A 17,530-nucleotide genomic window follows, 5' to 3' on the forward strand; every position below is an offset into this window, starting at 1 on the left:
AGTGGTTCAAAAATTTTGGTAATTTTTACCAAATTAATTACTGATTTTTAAAAAATTTTATGTTTCTACTGTGTATAGGTGTGGGCTCTTACCACAACCATCACCAAGCTATCTTGTTCTTTATCATATTTTTCATTTATATGAAAAATCCATGATCACTAGGAAGGCTGATTATTTGGCACATGTATATTATCTACTTGTAGCTATTACTGCTTTTGAAAATTACCTCAATATTTCTTGCTCATGTTGCTATTGGGTTAAACTTTTTTGAGCTCTTTTTATATTGAAAATATTATTATTATATTGCATGTTTTAAGATTTTTTTCACGTCTTTAAATTTTCCTGATAGTTCTGTATTGGAGAGACTTTTGTTTTTAATTCATGTATTAAAATGCGTTGCTCATTTCCTTTTAGCCTTGTGTTTCACATCACTCAGGAAGAGCTTTCCTATCTGAAAATTTAAAAACGTTTTACATACACATTTCTTTTAGTATTTAATAGGTTTGTTTTTGTTTCATATATTTATAACCATAACCATTCAGTGATTTATTATACTAACTTAACAGCTGGATGACCTGAGACACAGAGATGCAGAGTAACATGCTCATGGCCATAAAGCAGTGTATGGCAAAGCTGGTATTGAAACCCAGGTGATCTGCCTTCAGAGCCAACCCTCTTATTGCCTCTTATTCTGTATACATCAAATTTCATTTTGTGTACTGTGGGAGATTTGGAATCTAATTTTTTCCCCAGATATCCTATTTTCCCAACAATATTTATTGCATCAGTCAAGCTTTCCCCATTTAGTTTAAAAACAACCATTATTCAACTATCACTTCTCATATATACATGAGTATGCAAGGAATCTTAAAGCAGTTTTGTTTATTTTTGTGCCAGTACCAACTTTAAAAATTCCAACTAAAAACATTTTCTTTCTCTTTAAATAAAAAGTTACATACATCTCAACAAAAAAATATGTTTTTTGCAAAGTCATATGAAAATGCAATTCAGATCGTTTTGGGACTCAAAACCCAGAACAAAACTTAAAATCCATCTTTTCCAGGCTCTTCCATCTGGATTCTGCTCACCGCATTCTGTACCCTATTTCTCCAGCCCCTGCACTGCAGAACCCTTAAGATATTTTCCCTTTTCCTCTCTTTCTAAATCCCTGGAGACCCTCTCTTCAAATCTTCTCTGACTACATGGAAATTTGCCCATTTTTTGATTCCTGCCACTGCTTTTCTGGATCCATTCTTCTATCTGTCTCCCAATTGTTTTCTTCCTTTATATTATGAAAATTGCTCTATATTTTTTCTGGGACAATTTCTGCATCCCTTTCTATACTTTATAAATACACATAACGCAGCAGAGCAAAAGACCAAAAACCAAGCAAGGAGATGTACAATCTTTCTTAGAGGGTACCTGAGCGAGAGAGGTTGTAAATACTCATTCGTTTTTTACTTTGCTCTTGTTAACATTTCAATGTATATGAATTTGTATATAGCTTGTATCATACATTTAAATAAATAAATAAAATGAGGACTTGGAGCTGATGAGGGAGAAGGGCAAGGAGGTCTACAGATGATTCTCACTCACAGTTTCCATTGAATGGCACTGCTCAGGGTGCTTAAGGTAATTCTGGCAGTCATCGTGGAAGGTCGGATCCTGGTCCCCTTCTCTTCAGAGGACATGGCATGGACCCCAGTTTCTATGGCCTGATCTCTACTCTTGAGAACAGATCCCTGTTATCCTCAATATCACTGCAACAGTAAGTTACCCTTCTTAACCCTGGGGTACCAAACCATATTGCTTGTGTGGGTACCAGAGAGAGTCAACATTCACCCCCATATGGAGAGACCCAGGGTCTCCTTTATTCTTTTATTTTCCTTATTTCCTTAATGTTTTAGCAAGTTTTTTAATGGATAGGAAGCCCCTCCTGATTTCCACCCTGATATCCTCCCAGAGGCTATATTCACTTACTTTCATTTAGAGGCTTACTCCTTGGAAGGCCCTCTAACATTCCAATCTTGCTTCCTCACTGCTCAGGAGGAGCCCCTCCTTCCTCTCTCTCCTGCCCCTGATACATCTCCAGCTGTCCACCTGCTGATGAAGTCCAGTGAGGAATTTTTCCATCCAGGTCTTATCCCAAATAGCATGAGATCTGCTGTGCCTCAAGGCTGAACATCTGCTGGTGCTACTCACAGAGGACACAGTGGCCTGGTCTTTTGTCCATGGCTGACTATCTTCCATCAGCTCCTGAGGGAATCTGGTCCTTCCTATTCTCCAGGCATAAGAGAAGCAAGATTCTCACTTGGTGCAGATGTGAGGTCTCCTTCTTGTGTAGATTATTATACCTCTGAGTCTGAGCCCAGCTCAGGGAGAGCTGAGGCTCAAGCAGAGCTAGTACTCTGGTAGGGGTGTATCTATTTCTTCAAAAATACGTTACTAGGTATGGGTTTCACAGTTTACTCAATGTTTATTCAGGATATGGTATCATCATCTGAATTGCCTAAATATATTTATATAATAAATGTATTATATTTTACATTTTTTCCTTATGTACTGAAGATGCCTAGCTTGAGCTTAACTAGTGTTGTCCTTGGATTCATACCAGTGTGGCTTGTGTCAGGGGTCTTAGAGTGGGCTCACAGGGTTCCATTTGCATGAGATGACAAGGGAGCTTCTAAGAAGAACACATCCTGAGGGCCACACCTGGTCCAATCACACTAATTCTGCTTGGGAGTAGAAAGTCAGCTTTGACAAAGCCATGGGGTGTGACACTAGGATCTCCGGTGGCCCAACCCTTATAACCACACCCCTGAATGCTGTGAAAGAGAAGGACAGTTAGTGTTTTTTGTTTTCATTTGACTTTTTGTTTATTTTTAATATGTCAGGCATTAGTTGCACAAGACAACACATGACAATCTGAGAGAAATGCTTTGGGGAAGAAATCTTTCCTCTGGAATCTTACACTCTACCCCACGTGTATATAATGCCACATGTGGTTTTTGATGTTCAAGGCCTCAGATATGACCCCAAGTGCCCCAGGGAACTTCGTGCCTAGAACTTACAGCATGAACCTACTGATGGAAATTCTAGCATCCTTTTTCCCTGGGACCCTTGATCTGGTATCTTCTGAGACAATTTCCCTGTAGAATGCTACAACTGAATCCCTGATATGTCCAAACTCATCTCTTTGCCCTTCTAATTTCAATCCATGGTAGAAACCCACTTAGCTAGAGGCATTTGGGGGACATTTCTGTTACTTTATTTATTTCAGCTCCTGAACACTATCCCACCCACAGATAGTGTGTCCTCTTTCCTCTACCCCTCTCCTAGACAAAAGTGGGGACTTCAAGGTAATTTTCCTGTAATAGCACAATTTGCTCTGGAAATATGCTTATTTCCTTCCCAGTTCCATCCAGCCTTTTTCTCCTCCACTTGTCCCTCCCTCCCAAGGAGTGATAATAGATTAGGAGATGTTACTTTAAAAATGTCTGTTATACTGAATAATACACCAGCTAGCTTAATGCTCTCAAACTAACTCTATTTTGATCAGATTGATAACAACCTTGTTCATCTGACATGAACCCAAATGAATCTCTGTTATTTAGAATAGTTACATTTCCCCCAGGGATCTATGCCTTATTTAGTACAAGGCTTATACTGAAACTTAACTTGGAATAAATTTCACTAAAACAATGTGCACTTAGCTCTCTTACACAGAAAAAGTTACATGATTTATGGGTCAAGGGAACCTACCTTTTGTTCTATTCAAACTTGCTCTACTGTTGCTAAGAGGTACACATCTCCACATTCAGTGAAGAAAAATTGAGCCATTTACACCATTTCCATGTATTGTCTTCATAATTTTTCCAACATATTAAGCTTTCTATAAACTGAACAAAAATTTTAAGTTGGTACCAGTGGTTTCTATACTACTTGGCAGTTGAAAGCACAACTAACCATCACCAGGCTGACAGGGATCAAAGGCCCAGGAAGGGTGAATTCAGAAAAGGACTGTCTACGAAGACCAGAACAATCAGAAGAGAGGCTCCGGCCCTACATATCATGACATTATTTTATTATGCCCTTAATATACAAGGTTAAAAACCACTCTTTCATCAGAGAAAGATAGATACTTCACTTTTTACTCCAAGAAATAGCTTATCCAAATATCCCATTCAGGAAAAGTAGAGAAACTGAAAAACAAACAAAAAAAACTTCACCCCTTGGCAGACACAGGTAAACAAGACCTTCTCATCTCTAGACAGAGTCTCCTCACATATACCACTGTCCGTGACAATATGGTACTGTCATATCCCTTCTTTTTTTTAATACATTTAAAATTTCTTCATTCATTCAATATTTAGATTGTCCCTGTTATGTGTTCAGGTAAAGACTTATGAAGTCATTTGCCTACCGTGAAGTAGTTCACACTTTAGCTGAAAGAAAGAGAAGTAATTGATTATAGTATAATGTAGTTTGTGACATGGTAAGAGTTGTGATCTGCAGGGGCACAAATAGATTCAGAGAAATCTGACTGTAAGGGCTTTCAGTGAAGGGAAAATTTTTAAATGAGTCATAAATAGCAAGAATGAGCTATTAACACATATTAGAAAAAGGATATGTACCAGGCCAAAGAAACAGAATGTGAGTTTGGGTTTTCTATGGCCCTAAAGGGAAGTTCTATATGCTATGCATTGGAGTTCAGGTGCTGAGAAAGCAGACTTTGAGACAAAAATTACCATACAAGGAGTTTACTAGGGAGTACTATGGGATCAACACTTAAGGGAAGAGAAGCCAGGAGAATTGAGACAGAGAATGTTGAGTTGCAGTGCAGTCACAAAGTGGCCTCGGCCAATTACAGTGAGGAGCTCCGAAGCTGGGATGACCCTTCTGAGGTGGAGTGAGGGGTATGAGTCTTTATACCTCTACATCGACCCGTCATTGAATACAGGCAGACCCCAGGAAAGGGGAGAAAACTTGGGCTAAATGCCAAAAGTAATTCCAGGAATGAACCCCAAATCTCTTTATTTACCAAACATCTATACGTCTCAATAGAGATTATTGAATCACCTGTCATCTTTCACCCGGGAATCCTCTATCTTTCAGAAGTGTGGTTTCCTTTGTGTCCACAACATATTCTTTTTCCAATCAATTATATAGTTGTAGTTTTTGTTTGTTTGTTTGTTTGTTTTTGCGGTACTCAGGCCTCTCACTGTTGTGGCTTCTCCTGCTGCGGAGCACAGGCTCTGAACACACAGGCTCACCGGCCATGGCTCACGGGCCCAGCCGCTCCGTGGCACGTGGGATCCCCCCGGACCGGGGCACGAACCCGCGTCCCCTGCATCGGCAGGCGGACTCTCAACCACTGCGCCACCAGGGAAGCCCCTGTAGTTGTAGTTTTGATTTCACTTAACCACAGGCATGAGAAACAGAAACTCTTACAGAAAGAAACTTGGTTTGGATCATTTTCCTTAAAAGGCAGTTATTGTTATGGGGTGTAACTGGGATATTACAGCTTCTTTAAGAGGGGAAAAAGCCATTTAATCTGCTGCTGTGAAAAGGCAGTGACAGAAAAAACTATCCTTACCAACTACCTCCTATCTATAGGATGCCCATTTCTCTCCAGGCACTGTGGGAAAATATGAGATCAGTAACCTCAAGGAGACCATGCCTTCATCTGTTAAAAGTCTACCTTGGTTATCAAGAAATAGGGATGTGGTTAATACTGTGTAGTCACAAGACCAACAGCATCAACTTCATCTAGGAATTGTTAGAAATGTGGGATTTAGTCCCCACCACAGACCTATTAGATCAGAAACAGTGGGGGTGGAGTCATGTGATCTGTGCTTTAACAAGCCCTCCAGATGACTCTGATGTGCTGGAGGTGGGGCTTAATTTACTGCACATGATAAGCATACTAAGCCAAATGTCTACAAGAGGCCATATTTTTTCTTTTGAAAAATATTTGTATTTATGTATTTATTTATATTCTGGTCACCCCATGCGGCATGTGGGATCTTAGACCAGGGATTGGACCCATGCCCCCTGCAGTGGAAGTGTGGAGTCCTTACCACTGGACGGACAGGGAATTCCCTATTTGTTCTTTTTTTAAATTTCAAAAATAAAATTATTTTATTTTTCCTGGTTCCAAAATGAATCCATATTCATAACAGGAGTATTTAATCTGAATAGTATAAGAGAATGGAAGTTCTATCACCCAGATGGCACCACTGTGAACATTTCAATGCATTTCTTTTCAGACATTTTTCATGCATATTTTATATGGAAAAAATACGATACTGTACTTGTTATTTAGTAACTCGTTTTTTTGATTTAGTAATCTATTTAGCTCAGGACATGTAGATGTAACAATGATAATTCAGATGACTCGGCCTGCAAGTACAAATGAACTTGCCTTTAATCTGAGCTCACCCATGCATTGCTAGCATGGCGTCTAGTCTTTTAAAGTATTTCTCTTCCTCAATATCTCCAAGCTTAGAACTCTGGTTTAAAGTTTTAAAAGGGTACGTATATTTAAAAGCAAGCAATTTTTAGTCTGTATTATGCAGTTAAAACAGTTATACAAGCAGGATGTCAACTTAAGCTAAATGTTTGGGGAAACATAAGCATGTAAAGTATTGGTTCTAGCTTCTAAATATGATTATCATCTGCTGTAAGTTTCCACTTGGCAGCTTCTCCATTCTGTTTACCTTAGTTCTGAAGAAAAAAATGTCTGGGGGAGAAAATATCCTTTCTGTAATTCAAGACTGTGAGAGTACGCGAACTTGAATAAGGAAAGCCAGGAGCAAATTATTATCATGACTGTCATCATTATATTTCCCAGTGATATTGCACAATGCTGTTCAGGTTTGTGGTGACTAGAATACAACGCAGGCTTTCAAGGTGCGCAGACTTGGGAGGAAATTTTGCTCTGGCATTTGCTAGCTCTGTGGCTTGCTGCGTTACTTTGAGCCAGTTACGTACTTGACTTTTAAAGTCTTGTTCTCCTCACCTGAGGAAAGAATAACAGAAATTACCTTGCAAGATTAACTAGAGAACTGAATAACATGCTAAATGATGGATTTGGTTCTGAAAGGTTCCTGGTTTAAAGAAAACAACAAAAATTGAAGACATGAGAAGCAAATAACCTGTAAACACAGCTGAGTGTGATAAATACTTCTCCTTTCTCCACTTCCCTACCTCTGCATGAACGTGAAGGTAAGCAGGTCAATCTGTGGACTGAAAATGTGAAGCCAACAAAGACTTCCTCCTGCCCAGCCTCTGCTTCCTCACCCTCTTCCACTACTGCAGCTGACCCTGCCTCAGTCTCAGGATCCTATTCGGTTCCTCCTCATTCCTTTCAATCCAAATCTGGAAGCACCGGCCAATAGTTAATATACTTACATTAATTAAACTGAAATGGAATATGTTCCTCAGCAAGCTTTTACAGCCAGTGATAACTTTTAACTAGAATTATACAATGAATCTGAAGCAGAACATGACATAAAGTAGTAGAATGAGAACCAGATTTTGGGGCCACAGCTATGCTTCTCACGTTGGGCAAAAGTTGCTGTGACTGTGGGAAAGTTAACAAGCCTCAGTGACCTTCAGTTTCTCTGGCCTCACATTTGTTCCATGACGATTTTGGGGAGCTCCTGGGTGGAAGAGCTGGAATCCCTTCATCACCAGCATCTCCTCTTGTTTGGCATGAGCACCCTTCTATCCAGCTCTCCTCCCGTCTAGCCCTCCTCCAGGCCACCCCAAGGGCAGGCTGGCTCAGTCCTGTTTCTTCTAACCTTCACCAAACACTTCCTTTCACCAACAAGACTCCTCCATGTATATTTCTGATTACTGCGACTTGTTATATATATTTTATTATTTTAATTTGTAACATTCAAATGGCTAAAAATTAAAATACAAAAATATGCTGTAAATCCTCTTCTACCCTGTTCTCCTCCCTTAGTTTCTCTCCCTACCCCACTCCACCAAATACAGGTTATCATCACTGCAATTTATTCCTTGTATATTCTTTATTTAGTCATACCTAAGTAAGGTCAAATATAAAATGTGTTTTACATTTTAATCTCAAATGTAGCATTTTATATATACAGCCTGCATCTTGCTTTTTTTTTTTTTTTCCAGTATAGGAAGAGCACCCAATTCTTTCCTCCAGCTGAACAGTTTTCCTTTGTGTGAATATGACTTAACTATCTCTAATTGGAAGGATGTGGGTCATTTTCTGTCTTTTGATATTATATATAACATTGCAATGAATAATACTGTATGTAAGTCATTTCACATGGATGCAGGTATTTTTATAGGACACATTTCAGACCTGCACTTGATGGATAAAAGATTATATGCATCTGTAATTTTAATAGATTTCACCAAGTTGCCTCCACAGTGATCGTGTCAATTTCCAGGACTCTGGCAAATTATAAGAGCATCCCTCCCCAAAGTCTCCATAAGAGTGTTTTTAAAACCGAACTCGGCAGTTTCATCTATCTGATAGGTTATAAATGGCACGTTAGTCACTTTTAATTTCTATCTTTTATTATTGTGCATGAGGTTGAACCTCTTTTCATGCATTTATGTTTTCCTCTGCAAACTGCTTGCTCATGTCCTTTGGCATTACTTCTATTGTGTCACCTGTAACAAATATTCAGTGTGTGATGATATTTTCAGATCTTGCAATACAAATTATTCCTAGTATTTCTCATTGCTCCTACCAATTTCTGGCAAATAAAGAAATCACTGGGATGGATATTCTATGATAAGGAAAGTATTATAGTGGAGACATATATCATTATATTTACTTGGCCAACTTTTATGAAGATATACCCATTTGAAGAACAATTATGAAATATTAATGGCTCATTTCAACTCATAAAAATTTCAGATGGATAGAAAATACAAAGTGACATTACAAAATAAAAACACTTGTAGTCAATGTGCATCATCTTAAAGCACAGACCAATATATATATAAACAAAATTAAACTATATATTTATATATATAAATATAAAACAAAATTAAACAATATATATATATACACACAAAACCAAAGCAATACTACCATTTTAAAACAAAAAGAAATAATAGTGTCTGGAGAAATCTTACCACCCCTCCACCTACCCTACGCTTTTAAAGCCTGCCGTTGGCTCTTCCTCCACATGGTTCAAGTTTCCACTCCTTGTTTGCTCTGCTTTCCTGTGAGTCGGAACACAAAGAACAGACATCGGTTGATTTCTACTTGGACAATGGTCCAGGCACAGGTGCTATAGTCCTGGTTTTCCAGGTAATCACGTATCCTTTGGAAATATATTTTAACCTGTAATCTAAGGTTCTCACTGCCCAAGGTGTCTCTTTTCTGCTCTGCTTGCCGTCTCATGAGCGCTTCTAGGTATTTCAGCTGTTGATGAAGTTCAATGAGGAGCTTCTCCATGTGGCTTTCCTCCCAACCATTCAGAGAAATAATTGCCCTGAAGAGGTTGAAGATCTGCTGAAGCATCTCATGAAGAATGGCCAGTGCTTGTCCTTTCTGGTACTGGTGAGGATTCATAGACTTCTGGGGAAGCAGGAAGTTTTTCCTGTGTGGTAGACACTGCTGAATTGAAGAGGTCTGCAATTTATTCAAGAGTTTTAAACTCTCTCTGTTCACTCTCTTTTGTTGGAAAAGAACCAGTTTCAGCTCTCGGGAGCAGACAGAGGAAGAAGCCAACAGCACCAGCACAATTTCAAAGAAAGGCTTGTTAATCAGGGTGAAGGTCAAATACTCCACTCACCTCTGTACAGACTTGATAAGGCTCCAACTCTAGTGGCTATATGTCTTTCGTGCATCTCAGATTATTCTGGAAGGGGATCTCTTTTGCAGTTTTGTTTCTAATGCTGTCATTTCTCAAAGTTTACATGTTAGGCTTTCTGGTTCCCTTTTCATACTGTTCATGGAACATTTCCTCCCCATTGTGTTGGCTGTTTGAGGAAGTAATCAGAAGAATTTGTTTTCTTTGTATGTGTTCCTTGAGACAATTACAGACCAGTCATCCAAAATGATCTTCTATTACTCTCATTATTTATTACACACAAAGTTTCACTCAACACAATACGCTTTCTAAATATTTAGTCATTTGGTCAAGCTTATTAAAGTTCTTTTATTGAGAGTAAATGTTTCTTCTTAAAGTAGTAGTGTTTCATGGAGTTATATGTATCAGAGGCTTAGAAGCATCTGTAAGGCACTCAGGGGCAAAAATTAAATAACAAAAATTTGAGTAAAATTAAAGGTCAAACTGGCTCCACCAAGCTGTAGAAAAGGAAAGGTTTTTAAAGGTAGAAAGGTGGCAGAAAAAAGAAAATTATTAGCAAAAAATGTATTGTCTCAGGCAAGGTTCCTTCTTAAGGGGAATGGAGGGGCCTATACAGCAGATTACCTCACTAGGGCTAACCAGGTAATTCTAGGTTGACTGGTTAAAGGTTACATTCCTGGGCTGTTGAAACGGCAATTAAATTAAATATTAAGTCTTGGTTTACTGACATGGGGCTTAGCACAAGTAACTCCATTTTGGGTCTGCTGTCTCCTTTTTAACACTTCTAAATTTAAAACCTCAAGTAGAACTGTAAATTTGCACAAATCCTTGAGCAAATTAATCTTAAGATTATGTATCAGCAATCTTAAATTGTTTTGTGTCTTATCCAAGCGGTTTAACATCTAAGATTCTAGCCTATGGAAGTAATATAAAAGGGAAAATATTAGCAAAAGAAGGTCATTAAAAAATTATTGCAATTGCAGAATATTAGAGACAGCCTATAGGTCCAACAATAGGGGAATGGTTAAATAAATGTTGGTAAGTCCACATAATGAAATGCTATGTAACCATTATAAATGATAAAAATTATACGTGAAAAGAGTTTGGGAGCAGTTGGTTAGTCTATATTCCCTAGGGTACCAATAACTATGGTAAATCAATGTGACTAGTTTACATCAGTAATGCTTCTTGAATTACAAATTCCCAGTTCCGTATCTAAGTCCTCCAGAATAAACCCCCAATCAACCTTTCCGATCTTAGGTAAGATTGCTCAAAATGTAGTATGAGGGAACCTGAATTCCAAATAAAGTTAATGATGCGCTATTCCCTTAATATAGCTAGACTTGTGTGTGTGTATTAATGATATTTTCTCTCTCTGAAACATCACTTGTTGCCTCCTTCACTCCCAGTACCTGTCTGTCCAAGGACTAAGGACAACTTCTCCTTTAGGGCCTAGATCTCTCCCCAAGGAGGTTTAATCTCTTCTCTGGATCCTCACAGCACTTTGCACCTTTTAAGTCACTTTTCCTGGTCTGCCTTATATATGGTTATTTATTTACCTGTCTTACAACCTTCCAACATTAAAACCTCTTAATAGAGTGGAGTAAACACTCATCTTTTTTACTGTCTATACAACTATAATAGGAGCTTAACAAACCTGTGTTGACTTGGAGTGACAATGTGCTCTACCACAAAGTAATACAAGATGTTACATCTTATATTTGACCATTTCTCTGCAGGTAGTTGGGTGAGATCACAAGTGTTGAAAAGAGACTATAAACATGTGTGGTCTCATTATCTACCAGCTCAGCTATATGCTGGTGTCACTTAGTCAGTCTGGTATTAATAAGCTGAAATAAACTGAGTCAACATGCTCCATGGAGGAATCTTTTCCTGTACAAAAAGTTCAACTACATCGATCAAAAAATTTCTAACATTTTGGGTGCTGTGGAATTTGAACTTTCAGATCCAGGTCCATGAGAGTCAAATTACAGAAATCTCTTATCTGAGCTAACAAGGTAAATAGGCTTTAAACTGATGTCAGGGAGTGGGAGTTGGAAAGAAAAGAAAACTTCACACCAAATTGGACAGAGTATTAACTCTGTTCAAAGGTAGGTTATGTCATGTTAAACCTTGGGCCCATGACTACAAACTTAACATCTAAGCTATGCACAGCTTGTATTGGATATTGTTCTGTAAAGCATGTCCTCTTTGAAAAGTTTTTAAACTTTTCACAGGATCAAAAATTACCTAGTAATTCCACTAGACTTACTGGTTATTTGATATCTGTATATAGTGTTCCTCTGCTTGGGACCATGGTGTCCATCAGGATGACAAATACTTCTTTCATGTTTTCACATCTCCTAGGGCAACCAGTAACTTTATAAAGTGATTCAATGAACTAAGGGCTCTGTTCTTTCCCACTGGCTGCTAGAGAAGCCAATTGCTTAAGAAAAGGCTAGGGAAAAAGAAGGAAATCTGTTATATATTATCATCGGAATTACGGAATTTGGATTTTGAAGTCACAAAGACCTGGAATGGAATATTCTCTCTACCATCTGCTGGCTGTGTGACTTTGTGCAAGTTACTTAATTCCTTTCTCACTCAGTTTTTTCATCTCTAATTTATAAACATTTTTGAGGATCAGCAGATAATAAGATTATAAATAAAAATCTAGTATGGTGTCTAAACTATGATAAATAACTAATGCATATTATTTTACTTTCACTTAACAAATGACTTCATCAGCCACATTCTTCCTGGGGATTCATAGATAGTTATGGTAAAATATTTTTACAGATAGAACAGAAGATAGGAAGTGAAAGTTCAACATTTTTATCTTCTTGTGGCTCTTTTGAAGATAAGCTGAGTTGCTCTGGGTATCTGGAAGGGTCTGATCCCACTATATCTGAGTAATTTTTATTGTGGCAGCAACTCCACTAGTGTTTTTGAAATTTCTTCTTCTCCCTCTTCTCCTCTTTTTCCTCCTTCTTCTCCTCTTCCTTCTCTGCCCCTTCTTTCTCTATCTGTGTCTCTGTTTTTCTCTCTCTCTCTCAACAAAGACCTATGGTTATTTATAATATACAAAAGGAATAACATCTGTTTTGATAACATTCTGATTCTCTATCTAGACAACAGATTTTTGACCTGATCTCAACATATATCTATAAATCTTTAATGCAGAACTTCAGGAAAACACTGTTAGGATAAATGAGAACAATCTCTTATCTGCAATCAAGACTTTCACATAATTTTCATCCAATTGACTATAATAATGTAAAATTGTGTTGATTTCCAAATGCTGGAGGATTTTCCAGATATCATTGTTAACTGATTTCTAATTTGAATCTGTTGTAGTCAAAGAAATTTAAATTTATTGAGACTTATTTTATGGCTCAGAATATGTTCTATCTTGGTGACTTGTACCATGTGAACTCAAAAGAATTATTTTCTGCTTTTGTTGGCTGAACTGCTCTATAAATTGTAATTAGGTCAACTTGGTTGATAGCATTGTTGAAATTTCCTATGCTCTTCCTATCATTTGTTCTATCAACTATCAAGAGAGATGCCTTGAAATCTCCAACTATAATTTTGGATTTGTCTATCTCCTTTTCAGTTCTATCAGTTTTTGCTTCATATATCTTTAAACTCTGCTGTTAGGTACATCACATCACTGTCCACTTGATGAATTGACTCTTTTTATTTTGAAATGTCCCTCTTTGTCCCTGGTAATATTCTTTATTCTGAAATCAACTTTGTCTCATATTATATACTCATGCTTTCTTTTGATTAGTGTTTGCAAGGTGTATCTTGCTGTATCTTTTTACTTTTAACCTATACATGATTTTTTCATATTGAAAGTGAGTTTCTTCCATATGGCATATAGTTGGACCTTGCTTTTTATCCAATCTAACAATCTTTGCTTTTTATTAGAGTGTTTGGGACATTTCCATTTAATGTGATTATCAATATGTCTGGGTTTACATCTACCATTTTGCTATTTGTTTTCTAATTGCCTGCATGTTCTTTTTCCTTTTTTCCTTCTTTTAGATTTATTTTTAAAAAGTAATTCCACTTTATTTCTACCATGAGTTTATTAGCTACACCATTTTGTTTTATTTTTATAATAGCTTCTCTAGGGTTTAAAGTATATATTTTTATTTAGCATATTACAGTTTACTTTCAAACAATATTATATAACACAAAGTATATTGTAAGGATATTACAACAACATATTTCTATCTTTTCCCTTTCATCCTTGTATTATTGTTGTCAGACATTTTCACATATTTTAAACCTCTAATGCATTGATATTATATTTGTCTTTTAAATAGTCAATTATATTGTAAAGAGATTCTGGAAATCTGTCTTCTATATTTATTCACATAGTTACCATTTAACCAACCATATCTACCATCATCATATATTTACCACATAGCTACTGGTGGTCTTCATTCTTTTTTTTTGTAGATCTAAATTTCTGTCTGGTGTTATTTTCCTCCTGTCTTTTGGCTTACATGATTTCTGAAGGGAAGACCGCTGTCATTCTTAATTTTATTCCCTTGTGCATAATGTGTCTCCTTTTTCTCTGACAGCTTTTAAGATTTTCTCTCTATCATTTTTCAGCAATTTGATTATGATATGCCTTGGTGTGATTTTCTTCCTGTATCTTCTACTAGGAGTTTCTTGAATCTGTGTTTTTATAATTTTCATCAGAATCAGAAAAGTTTCAGACATTATTTTTTCCAACATTTTTCATCTTTCTCTGGAACTCTATTGTAGATATGTCAGGACCATTCAATATTTTCACATAGGCCACTGATGTTTTGTTCATTTTTTAGTCTTTTTCTCTTTTATTTTTGATAGTTCTATGGCTATATCTTCAAGTTGATTGAATAATATATCTTATCTTATATCCTAATATCTTATCTAATGTTAATCCCACCCAATATATTTATCATTCTAGGTATTACATTTTTCATCTCTAGTTCAACTTGTTCCTTTCTGACATCTTTCATTTCTTCCTTCATTATGTTCATCTTTTCTTCTACCTTCTTGGGCTTATGGGGTATTTTTATAATAGGCCTTTTAACCTCCTTGTCTGCTAATTCTATCTGTGTCATTTCTGGGTCTGGTTTTTTGATTATTTTTTCTACTGCTTATGGGTCCTATTTTCTTGCTTCTTTGCATGCCTGGTAGCTTTTGGTTGGATTCTGAACATTCTAAGTTTTACTTTACTGGGTACTGAATTTGCTAAGTCCTATATATATGGTTGGGCTTTGTTTAAGACACAGTTAATTTACTTGGAATCTGTTTGATTTCTTGGGGCCTTGCTTTTAAGCTTTGCTAGAGTGGATGGATCAGACTTTATAGTCTAGGGCAATGTTATTCCACTACCAAGAGAATACCCTTGTAAGGACTCTCCTCAATGTTCCCTGTATTAGGAAGTCTTTGCAATTTGGTCAGTAGAAAATGAAATATTCCCAGCCCTGTGTCAGCCCTGGGGATAGCTGGCCTGTTCCTTTCTGGGTCTTCTTCCCCAGTCTTGGTTAATTCACACATCACAAATTAGCTACAGACTCCAGCAGTCGCTTCTACAGATCTCTGTATCTTTATATCTCAGTATTTGTCTCTATCTCTTTTCTCTCTAATATTTTGCCCTGCAATATCTAACTACCTCTCTGAACTCCAAACTTTGACTATCAACTCAGTGAGATCACTCATCTGTTTGGGTTTCCTCCTCCTCCTTGTGCTTCTAGAAATTTTCTCCACACAGTAAGCAGGAGCAATAATAGGGCTAACTATATTTATTTTCTTTTTCTCAAGGATCATTATCCTATGCTTCCTGTTACCCAATGTCTGAAACCTATTGTTTAATATGTTTTCTTTCATATTTTAGTTGTTTAAAGTGGGAGGGTGAATCTAGTCTCTCAACATGTCTGGAAGTGAAAGTTCTCTCAACATTAATGATCTAAATCGGAAGTTAGCAAACTACAACCCATGAGCCAAATCCAGTTCACTACCCGTTTTCATAAATAAAGTTTTACTGGAACACAACTGTGCCCATTCAATTATGTATTGCATATGACACTTTCATGCTATAATTGGCGAGTTTAGTTGTGACAAAAATGGGCTTTATCAGTGACTTCTAAGTTTATTAACTGAAAGTATATTTCTATTTCTTCACTTTTCCCATAACTTATTTACTATTAATCTAAAAAAATTAGTGCTGTAATTAGAATCCTGACTACCTCTGTGTGCTAAAAATATGCCAAAATAGTTTGTTAGTATGGAACGCATTTAAAACTCAACCAAAGGATGGCAGTATAAGATCAATTACTTATAGCCTGGAATCAGCTTGCACCATTAGCAAAAGAAATCAAAACGTTCATGGCATCTAGTAGTCTAATAATATGTAGTCAACATGTTATTGCTTTGACCAACTGAATTGTTCCCATAATGCATAAGCTTACTAATCACTCTAACTCATACTAAGATACTTACTGGTTAGTGTTAAATATTTTTCTTTTTTTGCTTTGATTACTCTAATGGACATTTACTGCTTTCTGGATATCCACTGTCATCACTGCTCTCTTCTCTGGGGGTTATAGGTAAACACATCCTGACTTCTCTGCCTACTCTTGGATCTTGTGCTTCTGGCCAGACTCCTCAGTGTAATACATCCAGCCCTAGTCCAAAATACTCAGTGCCCCACTTTGACCTGGCCTCAGTGATTATTTCAGGCATGGTCATTTGTCCCAATGATTTCAACAAACCTCTATCCCCATTTTCTAAGCATAAACTTGCAAATTAAATTAACCATACTAATTTATCTATCACAGAATGCTGGAGTTGGAAGTGATCTTAAATAGTATGTAATCTCTGCTTCCCTTTCCCTTCCTGAAAAACTAGTTCTAAAGCCAAAAGATGGGTAGGAAAAAGTAAGCATTGTGCTGGAAGGGGCAGGGACTCATGGTGGTCCAGATCCCATGGTAGGATGCCAGAGTTCAAAGAGGATGGGTCAAGCACCCACATAAAGAGATAACCTGGCATGAGACGTTGGAGCCTGAGAAGAATGAGTAGAGTACCTGCAGTGGGTGGGATGGGCAGCTGCTGTGAAGAGTCACAGCCTGAGTTGGGTGAGGAGAGCAAAGTTTCTTATGGACAAAGTTTCAAAGTAAAATTTTGTTATTTGTACAAGTTGTATATATTTAAGGTATACAATGTGATGTTTTGATATACATGTGCATCATGAAATGACTACTATAGTCAAGCTAATTAATATGTCTATTACCTCACATAATTACCTAAATAACTTAATTAGTTTTAAAGAGTGAAAGAGTAACTTTACAGTGGAAAAGCCCAGCAGCCATAACCTCATTCAAGGGATCAAAGTGAACCTCAAAATGGGACAAACTGAAATCATGGATGACCAGATAAGATGCAACTCAAAAAACACAACCATCTCTTTTGTGCTCTTACTGCCAAGTGTAAATAACTTTAATCATGAAGCACCATTACTTAAACCCAACTGAGGAACATTCTACAAAACAACTGCCCTGAATATTTCAAGGCTGTGAAAGTCAACAAAAGACCAAAGAACTGTTTCAGAATAAAAGAGACTAAAGGGACTTCCAGTTTCCAGTTCTGTTTGTAAGGAGCATGGAAGTAGTCACTCTGTCTTAACAAGTAAAAAGTTGAACAGACCAAGAAATCAA

The 17,530-nt window shown here is 37.1% G+C and overlaps 1 protein-coding gene across 1 annotated transcript in view; it reads right to left on the reverse strand.

Annotated features, from left to right (window-relative positions):
• The window catches only part of IFNE (interferon epsilon), a 60,163-nt gene that overhangs the window by 17,481 nt on the left and 25,152 nt on the right, over positions 1-17,530 (reverse strand). The window contains exon 2 of the mRNA XM_032633886.1: positions 9,145-9,789. Coding sequence (XP_032489777.1) covers positions 9,188-9,789 — 602 coding nt within the window. The 3' untranslated portion in view covers positions 9,145-9,187. The remainder of the gene's footprint in view (positions 1-9,144; positions 9,790-17,530) is intronic.

The sequence above is a fragment of the Phocoena sinus genome, chromosome 6 (genome assembly GCF_008692025.1).
Source record: "Phocoena sinus isolate mPhoSin1 chromosome 6, mPhoSin1.pri, whole genome shotgun sequence".
NCBI classification, from domain to species: domain Eukaryota; kingdom Metazoa; phylum Chordata; class Mammalia; order Artiodactyla; family Phocoenidae; genus Phocoena; species Phocoena sinus.